At 47.8% G+C, this 14,174-nt stretch overlaps 2 protein-coding genes across 3 annotated transcripts in view; one reads left to right on the top strand and one right to left on the bottom strand.

The window, feature by feature from the left end:
- Window positions 1-285: 285 nt before the first annotated feature.
- DYNLT1 (dynein light chain Tctex-type 1) lies at window positions 286-7,989 on the bottom strand. Its single transcript, XM_065931059.1, has 5 exons — window positions 7,894-7,989; window positions 5,249-5,290; window positions 1,421-1,544; window positions 989-1,066; window positions 286-728 (listed from the first exon to the last, which is right to left on the bottom strand). Exons 1-5 carry the CDS (start codon window positions 7,918-7,920, stop codon window positions 658-660), a joined length of 342 nt encoding a protein of 113 aa, XP_065787131.1. The 5' UTR covers window positions 7,921-7,989; the 3' UTR covers window positions 286-657.
- Window positions 7,990-12,622: 4,633 nt separating this feature from the next.
- Window positions 12,623-14,174, top strand: part of SYTL3 (synaptotagmin like 3) — a 90,720-nt gene continuing 89,168 nt past the window's right edge. For both annotated transcript variants that reach the window (XM_065927745.1, XM_065927744.1), the window contains exon 1: window positions 12,623-12,733. The gene's annotated coding sequence lies outside the window, so the exon portion shown is untranslated. The remainder of the gene's footprint in view (window positions 12,734-14,174) is intronic.

Genomic DNA, 14,174 nt, shown 5'->3' with positions numbered 1-14,174 from the left:
TCGGAACAGTCCAGCTTGCCCACTTCCTGTCCTTGAAGCTCAAGAAGAGGAAGGACTTGAGAGTGAAGAGTGACTGATGCTCGGGGCAGAAATCCAACCAGGACACAGCAAAGCAGTCAAGAGCCCCCCACCCCCGGGGTGGTCAGTCAGCATGTTCACCGTCCTGGAAGAGAACCAGAGCAGGACTGCAAGCTTTCCTGCTTTTTTACAGTTTTACAGATTCTAAAGCCAGCAACTAAATATGGAGAATTCACCTGTGATACTAGACTATGAAGAAAACACACATTTTAAATCGGAATAATTTATTATTCTAACAAAAAGTACAAAGTATGGAAAATTAGTGTATTTGAATCGTTTCAGAGAGTAGAGAAAGTTTCACACTAGCAGATTTCGGCTTTTAGCACCTTTGAGAAGAAACATTCAGAGTTAAGACAAGAGGCAGGAGAGGCTCCTGACTACCTGCGGTGGTGATGCCTCTGACTTGGTGTGCAGGTCACAGAGAGCAGTGTGGTTATTTGGTTTTTTTCTCTACACGTTGAGAGTGCCACAAAAACACTTAGGATGAGAAAGGTGATCGCTGAATAGACGGCTGGTGGTTAGAAGATGGGAGAAAAGGGACGGGGTGGAAGGAGAAAGGTCAGGGGCAGGGCGGGGCTTTCAGATGGAGAGTCCGAAGGCGCTGACGATGCAGTACATGGTCTTGTTCTCCCATCGCACGGTGCAGCTCCCTGAGGGGGGGGGAGGAGGGTCGCACTGAAAACCGGAAGAGCCAGGCCTTCCGAGTTCTCAGGATCAGGCCAAACACTCAGTACTCTGTACCCAACAAAGAAGGTCAGCCCTTCTCTCTTCTATAGAACATTTTAAAAGGCAACTCTAATAAGTATGCATTCAAAGACATGAAACAACCAACACACATTTCCTAAAACACGGCTCTGCACAGTCTAGATGGCAGCAGGGTCCCCCAGGGTCCCAGGGAGGGAAAACCTACCGTCGGTGGAGCTGTCCCAGAAGCAGGAGCTTGCTGTGTGCAGGCCCGCGCCGTTCTTCTGCATGATCACACAGGTCACTAAAGAAAAACAAGCTTTTACTAGAGGAATCGACTTGGCAACTCACATTCCTCTCTGTCCTCATGTGTGCAGATCACATGGCTGACGTTCAAAATGAAAATGACTCTAGGGTAAAGCGCCTGGTCCTAGCGTACTGACACTGCACCACGCGCTTACTCTAAAAGCGTTGGATCTGAAATGCTGTGAAGTCCTGCGACGTGGTCCGCAGTCGTTCCTGCAGCCACGCAGCCCAGCTGGGTGGGTGTGCACAGGCCGCCGACGTGCTGCTCCAGGAACCGCCTCTGCTGTCTCCTCCCACAGACTCGCGGTACTTAAAGAACCACCACCACCAACCAGAAGCAAAGGTGCATTACCGATGTACTTAAATGGCTTCCCCAGCTTGGTGAGTTGGCTTAAGGTCTGTTCCACCACATTTGTGGTCCACTGATTGACTTTGCTGTGCTGATAGGCGTTGCCCCCGATGGCACTCTCTATGGCCTGGAAGACAGAGCAGAGACGGTCCCTGTTAGCACCTCGCCCCTTCTGGCCGCTCCTGAGGTCAGCACGGTGAGCGCTGCGCCCAAGAACCGCCAAGTTACACTTTGCCTAACGTGAAAGTAAGCTTGCTGGCAACCATGGGGACTCCTTTGCAAACATACCTTTTCACAGTATTCCATTTGAATGCTTTATCTTTCACGTTACTATCATTTTTACATTTCTGGCTGCATTGGGTCTGAGCTGCAGCACTTGGGATCTTTGCCGCAGTGTGTGGGTCTGTTACTCCATGGCACGTGGGATCGCAGTTCCCCAACCAGGGGTCGAACCCGTGTCCCTGGCACTGGAAGGCAGACTCTTAGTCACTGGGCTATTAAGAGGTCCCTTTGTTCATTTTTAAATGTTTATTTATCTTTGGCTGTACTGGGTCCTCGCTGCTGCAGGGGCTCCTTCTCTAGTTGCGGCGAGACGGGGCTACTCTTAGTTTCGGTGCTTGGACTTCTCATTGCTTCTCTTCTCGTGGCGCATGGGCTCAGGTGTTGGCTCCCAGGCGCTAGAGCAAAGCCTCAACAGCTGTGGCACCCGGGCATGGCTGCTCCTTGGCATATGGGATCGTCCCAGATCAGGGATCAAGCCCGTCTCCTGAACTTGCAGGAGGACACTTTATCACTGAGCCATCAGGAAAGCCCTCTTTATTCATTTTTTAAAATATGTAATTATATATCATCTGTTAAATTTTTTAAACATTTTGACTGAATTTAATGTTTGCTGTTGTGATTAATTATCTAGAGATAAGCAATGCGTTTTCTTCCCACTGAGGCTAGAAAATACTTCCCTTTGCCTATTGCTTTCTTAAAAGTACAGTAGATAGAGGAATCTTTGTGGGTTGTATAGTCCACAATGTACAAACCTATCCAGATAATCATGCATTTACAAATACTTCCTTTATTCAATTCAGCATTTTCTGGTAATGTTATCACAGAAGTATGTTTTTTAGAAAACTAAAGAACTGCTCTATCTATTCCAAAACCTTATTTAAGTTTGTGACGCATTTTTTATTATGAAATTCCTTGGCTTCTTTTCTGTGCTGTGTTCTGGGACGGTTCATGCTGTGTGTTTCAGGGGTTATTCAGGAATACACATGGTCCCTGGCCTCACCTCTTGGTCAAGTTGGTAGTGAGGATATTCCTATTCTATGATTTTCTGGGCCCTTTATGCTGATGCCCGTCCTGGTTTCAGGGGATGAAGGTATTAACAGATCTGGGCTCAGCTTTGTCAAATGGGGCTTCCCAGATGGCTCCCTGGTGAAGAACCCACTTGCCAATGCAGGAGGTACAGGAGCCTTAGGTTCAACCTCTGGGTCAGGAAGAGCCCCTGGAGGAGGAAACGGCAACCTGCTCCAGTGTTCTTGCTGGGATAATCCCACAGACAGAGGAGCCTGGCAGGCTCGTCCATGGGGTCACAAGAAGTCGGACACGGCTGAGCGAGCGCGCAGCAGCTTTGTCAAAGAAGTGGGTGCTGCGCTCAAGCTAAGCCACTAACTCGGGCCGTTCTCTCCACACTCACTTTGGCATTCACTGTTTTTCAGGGAGGGAGGAAAACCTTTCTCTAATTTTGGACCCATCCAAGTTCACTACTTATGCAATACTTAACAATAGCTTGAGTACAGAATTGACCTACTGCCCAGGGGCAGAGAAAGTTGCTGAAGTGAGTGATCGGGTGATCAACATGAAAGGAACTCTGACGGCAATCTTACTTGTGCTTCCAGGGAGACTGGGAAGCTCTGGCTGCGGCAGTATCAAACTCGCTGCCTGGCAGCCAAGTCAAAGACTGTGCAGAAAACAGTGAGACCCAAGCAGGCTTCCTAACAAACCAACTCCACTTCTCACAGTTCTAGGGAAATCCACCCATCTTCCTGCTCCCCACTGTGTTCCTAAGAAACACTGTATTTTGAAAAACAATGAAAAGCAGTGTGTTAAAGATCTGCAAAGCAACTAGAAAATAATGCCTCATGTGGAATACTATATATGGCAGAACAAGATCACTTTGCTTTTTTTTTAAGTCACTTTGCAATTTGATGATGCTCACAAAAATAGGTTGGAGTTCTTTAATCACTCTGGCATTTGTCAATAACTTGCATTAATACCAGTTTGCATTAAAGTCAATTTCAAATCATGTAGAAAACTTCAAATGGTATTGTTCAACTGAGATAATCTAACAACCGTCTTTGAGCCACCGGCTTCACTATGTGCTCAATGTACAGGGGTCTGGGGGAACAACCGACCAGGAAAACCATTTCTGACCTCATTCCTGCCCCAGGCGCTCTCCCCAGCACCCCACACTAGTCCAGACACCCCCACCTCCCTACAGATCCCTCAGACATACCAGGACATTCCTTACCACAGGGCCCTTGCACTTATTCAGTCTGGTATATCTGTTTCCCTCTTTTTACTAAGTTAACCCTACTCCTGGGGCTTCCCCAGAAGCTCAGCTGGTAAAGAATCTGCCTGCAATGCAAGGGACCCTGGTTTGATTCCTGGGTTGGGAAGATCCCCTGGAGAAGGAATAGGCTATCCCCTCCAGTATTCTTGAGCTTTCCTGATAGCTCAGTCGGTAAAGAAGTGAAGTCACTCACTGAGTCTGAAGTCACTCAGTCGTGTCCGACTCCTTGCAACCCCATGGACTGTAGCCTACCAGTCTCCTCCCTCCATGGGATTCTCCAGGCAAGAGTACTGGAGTGGGTTGCCATTTCCTTCTCCAGGGGATCTTCCCAACTCTGGGATCGAACCGGGGTCTTCCGCATTCCAGGCAGACACTTTAACCACTGAGCCAGCAGGGAAGTTGGTAAAGAATCCGCTTGTAATTTGAGAGATCTGGGTTCGATCCCTGGATTAGGAGGATTCCCTGGAGGAGGGCATGGCAATCCACTCCAGTATTCTTGCCTGGAGAAGCCCCATGGACAGAAAAGCCTGGCGGGCTGCAGTCCATGGGGTCACAAAGAGTCAGACACGACTGAGCGACCCAGCACAGCACCCTGCTCTGCTGTTTTCTCCAGACCCCAGCTCTGAGCTCACCAGATGGGTTAGTCCCTCGGAGCACCACGCGAGGAATGCAGCGGGATTACCTAACAAATGTCTGCCCTCCCCTCCCCAATTCTGTCAACTCTCTGGGCATCAGTCCCCTGCATGCACCCTTGACGTGTACTTTTGAATGAATGAGCAAATAGCCTTTTTGACTCCCATTCTTATCATCTAAAGGGGGTACCATGGTCAATAAAGTGGATGGTTTAGGAATGTAAAAAAAAAAAAATGAGCCCCAAGTGCAGCACCAGGTCTTGAGTGACTAGAAGTTGTTCAGTTTTTTAATATTCACTCTTCATTAAACATTGGAAATATTTATTTGTATATCATGAGTCTTTTATGCTAAAAGGTTATAGAACCAAGCCTTGGTGACAGTCAATAATGCCAGTATATAAAATTTCCTGTCTCATTTAAAATCTATAATTTACATAACATGGGAGTAATTCTTATCTAGATATTCATTGAAGTAACAACTGTTATTTGAAATGCCAAAACACACAGGCTCAGCTGAAACAATTCCAAGATAGTACTTATTTATTTTTTCCCAAGATAGTATTTAAAACACATTATTTTCACTCATATAAGCCACTAATCAAACATTCAAAAAGGAAGCATTTTTTCTCTTACCTCTTTTACGATGTTGCTCACTTCATCAACAACAAAAGCAGTCTGTAAGGGGAAAAAATTAGTTAAGCCCGATTGATTTAAAAGATCCTTTCCCACTGCATTGATTAATGCAAATTTAGGTAATGAATATAATTTAGAAATGAAGACCTTAGAAATAATCTAACCAGGCTGTTCATTTTACTGAGGAAAACATTAAGTAGCTCTCTGAGGACCACAGAGCTAGTGAGATGCAGGAGACTTACAATGTACAATGTATACAATTTCAAGATTTTTTGTTTTGTTTTAGTCATGCCATGATCCATAAAACTAAGTTCACTTTAGATCTCAACCTGTCCGTCCATTTCAACCGGCTGCAAGGATCATTAACAAATATGGAAGTTCACTGAGTTACTTGACTTTTGTATGAATTAACTCTTTCCCTAATGTAAACTAATTAGGAGGTTTGAAACTTAAGAACTTTTGGTTTTTGAGACCACTCTCAGTGGTAAAGTTTACAATGACTTTCCTATTTCTGGTTAATATTTCCTTTCCCAACTCTGTCCGGCTTCAGGACTATACAGTCAGCTGCAGGCACAGCAGTTCTTGGCCAGTGTAGCAGGATGAGCTGGGAGGCGGGCTGCCAGCAGTCGTCTAGTGCCAGGAGTTTAGTGGTTTTCTTTCTTTTTACATGCGGTGCATCTGAACGGGTACAAGGTTCTGAGTCTAGGCACCTCAATTCCTGAGCTCTAGAAGCGCTTTCCCGGGGGCAGCCCCGGCCCTCAGCCCCAGTGCATCCTGGCGGGACGAAGGCAGAGAGGTGGGCACGGAGTACTCTGCCCCGCTGGGCTGCTGACCACTGACTCCCAGTACCAGCGATGCCCCTTCCTCTCCAGGAGAGTCAGGAGCTGACCGCCTGAAGCCCCTCACCCACTGTACTCAGAAGTCATGCTTGGAGACAAAGCCAGCTCACCAAGTTAACGAAAACCTGCAGTATCTTAAATGACTTCTCCAAGTTTAAAAGATCCTTCCAAGAGGGCTCAGTGGTTCTAAACCATACAAGAAAGTCCCTGTGTACGTTTCCATGTGGTTAAAATATGGGAAAGGGCGAGAGGCATTTCAGTGGACTTTTAGTGGAAAGTACGGCAGTTGTACAGAGTCCACTGGGCAGTTTCAGCTTCTGCAGGAAAGATCAACAGAGCAGAGTTACAAAGAGGCAGGTGTCTACATGAAGTTAGCAGACATGGGGGTCAGTAGGTCTGTTACTGACCTACTGCCTGTGTAGGTCAGTAAACACGGAAGGCAGGCCAATTAGAAAGAAGACAGTCATGGTCTCAGCCTCCCAGGGCTTTATCTTACGTAAAACACACACCATTCTGTTCAGCCCCTTCATTTCTCAGATATGCAGTTGAGACCTGGAATAATGAAGTCACTGAGCCACCTCCATGGTGAGGGCCAGAATGAGAAGGCAGAGTATTAAAAACTCCGGTTTGAAGGACTTCCTCTATATTTGCTTTCTCAAAGTTACTCAGTAATTCCTGTAATACAAGCCATTCTCCAATATGACTGCACAGTTGACAGGGAAAAGCTTTTCCTTGGCTACCATGCTCCTGAACTGTGGCTTCTCCCTAAATATCCTCTAGGTTGCTACCACCCTTTGGACATTGATGGTGACACTACCAGAGGAGGTTCGTGCTGGGTAGGAAGGCTGCATAATACACAGGGCTCCATTTATTTGTACTTCAACCAGAATTATTTAGCGAGAAGGAAAGGGGAAAGTATTCTGTAAGAGCAGCAGCCATCAGCTATCATTCCTTGAATGCTCATCAGCTGGAAGGAAAACCAGGAAACGGCACACGTTGTTACAATAAATACCTTCTCCTTGGCAAATAACTGTATGCTTTACCTGACTAATTCAATGGGGCAATGACTACCCTCCCCCCCCACCCCCCGCAAAATTGGAGCTATCGGACTGTCGTCTCAAATGAAATGTGAGTGACGACGGCCACGGTGGGCGTGCGCACAGCGTGGACAGCAGGAGAGGAACCCAAGACAAAAAGGCAGGTTCTCCTTGCGGGCGCGTCTGCCTGCTGCCCGCGGCCAGAGCAGCCGGTCCAGGACTGGGGGCCCCTTGGGGAGCTGTAACTGGGCGTGCGGGTCAGGTGTGCCTATCACTCTGGAGACTCGCAAACATCAGCCGGCAGACGCACACGCGGCCTTCAGCCTCCCCCATCCGCTTGGGCAGGGGTCTGCGCTCGGAGTAAAGGGCGCGAGTGACGGCCGAGGTCGGGGGGAGCGGAGGGCCGAGGGCGCAGGGGACCGGGGGACGCGGAGGGCCGGGGGCGCAGGGGGTCGGGGGCGCGGCAGCGGCGATCCCCGGGGTATGTTGCGCCGCCGGAGGAAGGCGTCCGGGCCTGCGGAGCCCGCTCCCGGAGGAACCACGGGAGGCGCGCCCCCTCCGCGCCTCCGGCCCCCAGGGCAGGGCGAAGACGCCCGGAGTCCGCCAGGCAGGGGGTCACCGCGAAGCGCTCGGCGGGGCGCCGCGAACGGCCACCACCCAGGCCCACAGGCAGCCCGGGTGCCCGCACACGGCCCTGGCTGCCGCCGCCCGCCCGCCGGCACCCGGCATCCACGGCCCCCGCCCGTCCCGTAACCCACCGGGCGGTTACCTCCTCGGAGGCCTGGTAGTCTTCCATCTTGCCGCCCGCCCTTCGCCGCCGCCTCCCCGAGTGGAGCGCACTGCGCAGGCGCGCTCAGACCCCGCCCCTGCGCTGAGACCACGCCCCCCGCCCGCGCCCCGCCTCCTCTAGGACACCGCCCTTTCCCTCCCACCCGTGCTCCCCGGGGCGTCCGCAATGTACGCTGGATGGGACCCGCCGCTCCTCCCGCCATCCGGGAGCCGCGCCTCTCCTCGGGGACACCTCCCCTCCACCAGGGTGCCCCGGCAGCTCCCTGGACAGTTCAGTTCAGTCGCTCAGTAGTGTCCGACTCTCTGCGACCCCATGGACTGCAGCACGCCAGGCCTCCCTGTCCATCACCAACTCACTGGAGTTTACTCAAACTCACGCCCATTGAGTCGGTGATACCATCCAACCATCTCATCCTCTGTCGTCCCCTTCTCCTCCTGCCTTCACTCTTTTCGAGCATCAGGGTCTTTTCTAATGAGTCACTCTTCGCGTTAGGTAGCCAAAGTACTGGAGCTTCAGCTTCAACATCAGTCCTTCCAATGAGTATTCAGGACTGATTTCCTTTAGGACTGACTGGTCGAATCTCCTTGCAGTTCAAGGGACTCTCAAGAGTCTTCTCCAACAGCCGCAGCTAAAACAAAACAAATTGGACAAAGCCAGGCCGGCAGGGGAAGGGCTGTCCTGGCCCCTCCCTGAAGTTTGTACCCTGTTGGATTCCTTTGAACATGCCGGCGGGTTTGGACACAGTAACAAATTGTAAAGTGATTTCTGAACGTGATGGGCTGTCTGAGATGTTGTTTGCAGCCCCCTTTGGGGTTCCAGGATTAGGAAACTTTAGATCTCAAGGAAGCTTGCCTTTGGGGAAGTAAGTTTTCCATATAATTTTTTTTGTCCCCTTCAAGTACCATTAAAACATTATTTGGGGTAGAAAATGTTGTAAAATGCTGCACACTTCCTAGCAGCCTTAACCAGAATGACCTAGGCATACCTTTAACTTGTATACAAGCGTCTTTATAAAAATTAGTGGTTGCCCTGGGCAATTCTCAGCAGCTCTCCAAGAAGAGCTGGGATAGGTGTATCAGCTTGCACGTGATCTGAGGTTAAAACCTTTGACTTTGGGGGCTACTTTTTCTGTTGTTTTTACCACACCCTCAAAGTCACGCTGTCACTTCTTACCTCTTCAAGGCCCGGTAGCTAAAAACCACTTCCCATCCTCCTAGGAAGGTTTTGGCCACGGGACACTGAGACTTTGCAGAATTAAGCTGCAGCGCCCACATTCAGTTCATCTGCAACCCTTGTTTCTACGCTATAGAAGCTAAGTTCCATGCTGGCAGAAAACCAGTTGGTTCACTAATGGATGCCCTGACCCTTCAATTGTACCTGGCCTGTGGTAAGCACACAATAAAAACGTGTTAAAAGAATGATTCTCCCACACATTAGCTCTGCCTTCTACCCAGTTGCAGAGAACTGGGAGTGGAGGAAAATGCAATCACCTTCCTGGTCTGTGGGGAAAGGGAGAGGGGAGGGTGACAGACGCAAGGCTGCCTTGCCCTGGACACCTGACCTGACCAAGGGGACCTGCTGGGTGGCGATGGGCTGCTCTCTCACACCTGGTTTCTGCTTCTGTGATTCTGGCCTCCACTCACTTTTTCCAGTGTTTCAGCCTCAAGCCTCAGTCTACATGGAATGCTAAGCCTGTCATTTCTGTGTTTTATCTTCCCCACACCTAGCTGCTCCTGAGATCCCAAGATCTCTTTTTAAGTGTTCTTCTTGGTCGCTTGACCCCACCTGCCCGGCTCCAGCTCCTCAGCGGCACTACCCTCTTCAGTCAGACAGGGACCTTTTCCCTCTTCTGATTTTCTTCTGCTTCCATAGGGAGGCCCCAGAGGCCCACTAGCTGAGTGTGTTAGAATTATGTGCAAGGCAGGAGCGGACAGGTTCCAAGTGAGGTTTGAGACATCTTTTCTAAATTGCGCCACAGCCTTTTAAGAATTTCCTAATTCAAGTGAGTGTCCTGAATGGCTGCTGGGATATGGCATTGATAATGCTTTCGAATCACACAGACAGTATAATGTGTGTGCTCAGTTGTGTCCGACTCTTTGCAACCTCATGAACCGTAGCCCGCCGGGCTCCTCTGTCCATGGGATCCTCCAGGCAAGAATACTGGAGTAGGCTGCCATTTCCTACTCTATCTTAAGTTATATCGTGACTGAAAGTCACCAGCAAATGCATCAATCAACAGAAAACATGTGAATGTGAACTTTTAAAAAAAATGACATGACCTTAGCTTATTTGCATTGTGTTCCACTCTCTAGTTTTAACTGTCAAAGAATATTAATTCAGTGATCGTAATACACATCATAGTTACATTGAGACTGCCCCAGAAATGGACAAATTGGTCTGTTTATCTTCAGGACTGTGTGTTCACTTAGCACCCATGCAGTGAGCACTGACTTTGTGGCAGTCTGTGAACTGCAGCGGAAGCTGCAGAGTTGACTAGGATATGGTCTCTATGGAAAAATTTGAAAATCTAATTTCTGTCAGTGTGAGGACTTGAATTCTCTAGGCTCAGTGATGTTGTAGTGCTTGGGAAAATGCAGTGCAAGTGTTGTGTTCTGCCCAGTTGATGTACACTTTATAGGGCTAAGGAATTTAAAATCACTGCGGCATCTGGCAGGTGACTCGCACTTCCGCTCTGCCAAGAATGAATGTCCATCAGAAGTCCTGGAGTGTAAACACACTGACTCAGAACTGCTTATGAATCTCCCATATTCAGTCATATTTTAGAATAATGTCTAGATTTTGTGCAGTCAGTGGATTGGTTCTTGGGTTTGTTTTCCAATTTGGGGATTAGTCATAGGTTGGCAGGTGTTGTGTGCTTTCTTTCTTTCAAGTGGAGTCTCTTGGATAAACTCTTTGGAAATAAGGATTGGTATTGTCAATGCCTTATTTAGCAAGTGTGGGCCTAATAATCCTAGCCATGTCACCTCACTAAATGATATCCACAGCCACAGTTGTGTCTCCTGGTGTTGTCTGGGCTCTGCAGCCCTTTGCCATCCAAATCTTATCCTGTATATGTTCGAGGTTTTCCTTCCTTTCCCTGAGGTTAGGGGTGTGTTACTGCGATGTACAGTGGAGTCATGCCAAGTCACTAATAATGATGATATGTATGATGATGAAGACGGCAGTTGCAAAACACTCTAGTCTGAGGACTGTAATGTTATAATGGAGAAGAAAATAAACTTGTGCCTAACACACATCTAAGGTGAGAATCCTGTGCTGAGAAATTGCGTGCTAACAAGAAGAGTTACGAAATGCCTTTATTTAGGTCTGCTGTCATCTGGGAAACACAGGCACAGTGGGACTGAAATACCTGTGTACCAAAGGCTAGTAGCTGTTGCTCTGAACCCCTTGGGTCTCTCTTCCTCCCAGTCCTGGCCCCCGCCCCTCATTCCTAAGACCCAACAACTAAAGGATAACTCAGGGCACAGTGGGCGCTTCTTCTAACTAGCTGATTTTCTTTCTTTTTTTTTTTTTAGTGAAGTATTTATTTATTTATTTGCTATGCCATGCAGCATATGGGATCTTAGTTCCCCACCCAGGGATCAAACCTATGCCCCCTGCATTAGAAACACAGAGTTTTAACCGCAGGACCACCAAGGAAGTCCTTGACTGGCTGATCTTCATGCTCTGATGGTTATTAAATAGTGTATCAGTTCTGTGTATATAAAAAACATGGACACACTGCACCAGTCAGCACAGGTTAGGTTAGCTGCTGAAACAAATGACTACCTAGACTCTTGATGGGTGATGACAACAGAGGTGTATTTGTCGCTCACGTACATGACCACTGCAGCTTTGCTATGGCTCTGCCCTGTGTCTTCTCCACACTGGGACCAGGTGGATGGAGCAAACTGACTCCAGAGTCACTGAGGGGGAAGGAAGTCGGGGTGGGGGGACGGTGTTCCGAGTGCTGGTTAGGAAGGTAGGTGCTGCTCATAAAGGCACACATTTTGTCGTTCAGAGCAAGCTCCAGAGACGCTGCTCAAAATTCTTTTCTTGATCTGGATGCCTTCACTTTGGGAGAATTTATCCAGCTGTTCTTACGATTTGTGTCATATTCCATATGTGTGCTGTGCATGTGCTCACTTGCTCAGCTGTGTCTGACTCTTTGTGACCCCATGAACAGTAGCCCACCAGGCTTCTCTGTCCATGGGATTCTCCAGGCAAGAATACTGGAGTGAGTTGCCATGCCCTCCTCCAGGGGATTTTCCCAACCCAGGGATCAAACCCACATCTCTTGTGTCTCCTGCATTGGCAGGCGGGTTCTTGACCACCAGTGCCACCTGGGAAGCCCCATGTGTATGCTATGCTTCTGTGCAATTTACCCCCAAAAGTCCAGGCCATTCTTGTTATAAGTCATCTCTTGAGTTAACAGCTGCTCTTTGAGCTGTGATTACATGAGTCATTTACACTTGAGGTCAATGAGAAACCTCTCGCAAAAGTGGGAACGTTTGACTAATTGGAGCCTCCAGTCTCTCTGGGAGTTTCCTTGCTCGAGTGAAACACTGCGGAAGCATTTCGTGGTCTTTCCTTCAGCTAAAAACGTAAACTGTTGGCCTTCAAGAGCGCCTGGGTGTGGTCCGGTGGCTTCATCCCCGGGGTCCTTGGTGACGTGGAGCTGGTAGCCACAGAGGCTCTCAGCGCATGCCCGGCCCACCGGAAGGAAAGGGAAGTATGTCAGTGGTTCTAACTCGAAGAAAGTTTGACTTCCTTCCCAGCGCGAGCTCCCCTGGTCTCCTGTCTTGAAGCTGAGGCAAAGGTAGGCTGAGGATCCGAGTCCAAGCCCTTCTGGTGGATGTTTTAAGGGTCGGGTGGGCAGAGGTTACAGTTAATATAACTTCTCTTACACTGATGACTTTGAAAAGGTGGGAAAGAACAGCAGTGAGAAATTAGACAAAGGATGACTTGTCATTTTATTGAATAGTACACATTGTAAACGTAGGCTAAGAATGATTTAAATGGAATGGAGGAATACGTTAGAGTTAGTTGAAAAACCAATCCACACCGAAAAACACTCTCCCAAAGCTGTATGGTGTGAATTTTTTCAAAGGCGGTGATGAGCATCGTTTGGTTTCCTTTTTGGTTTGTACATTCTTATACATACAGTTTATTACTGTTTTGCTCTGAATTTACTTCACAGATTCTGACTTTTTTTCATCCCCCATAATCTCTAGTCTGGAAGTGGACCATAAATGTGATTTTAAATTTTAAAAAATTAAGTTAGCTGGAGTCTGATTTAAATATCTTGCAATTCAGCTTCTTTAGCCCCGGAATAGAACTTCTTGACAAAAGGAGAGATTATGAGAAGAAAATACATGTTAGAGATTAATTAATTAAGTAATTAAGATAAATAGATGTTGGAGAGTAATTAATTAATTAAGAAAATACATGTTAGAGATTAATTAAGTCACTTCAGTTCTGTTCGACTCCTGTGACCCCATGGACTGTAGCCGGCCAGGCTCCTTTGTCCATGGGACTCTCCAGGCAAAAATAACTAGAGTGGGTTGCCATGCCCTCCTCCAGGGAATCGTCCTAACTCAGGGATTGAATCCACGTCTCCTGCATTGGCAGGCAACTTCTTTACCCCTAGGGCCACCTGGGAAGCCCAAGTATCTACTAAGAAGTTAGAATTGGTATGAAAAAGATTATTTAGCCAAGACAGTAGAAGATTCTAAATTCTTAACTTTTCTGTCTAAACAAAGCATAAGGCTTTGGAGTTAAACAGACCCAGATGAGAGTGTGAGTTTAGGTAAATAACTTAATTGTTGCAAGCCTCACTCTGCTCATCAGTAAAATGGGTGTCTTGATGGCATAAGGCTGTAGTGAGGACTGAGACTGTTCATGCAAAGAAATGTGTCAAGCTTTCTGGTCCAGAGTAAGTACTAAATAAATAGTAGGGGTTGGTACAACAAAAATTATAGCAACGATTATGAGTAGTACCACATGTAAAGAGCAAGATAATAATATCAGTTCTCATTTCTTTATCCCTCCACGAGAAAAGATCAAGTTTAAGTCTGAAATATCATGGGTTTCTGTTGCAGTGTTTAGCTTTGATTCTGAGAAAGCACTTGGGTTTTTTTTTTTTTTCCCTTGGTGGCAAGATATCTATATCCACTGTGAGTGGTGGGGGCCTTTCCAGAAGAGACTTCCAACCTTCTCCTGTCTCGGTTTAGATGTCAAGTTTTCTAGACTTAAGCCCA

The sequence above is a fragment of the Muntiacus reevesi genome, chromosome 3, assembly GCF_963930625.1.
Source record: "Muntiacus reevesi chromosome 3, mMunRee1.1, whole genome shotgun sequence".
Classification (NCBI taxonomy): Eukaryota; Metazoa; Chordata; class Mammalia; order Artiodactyla; family Cervidae; genus Muntiacus; species Muntiacus reevesi.
The sequence above is the reverse complement of the archived record's forward strand: the minus strand, read 5'-3'. Positions and strand labels throughout refer to the sequence as shown.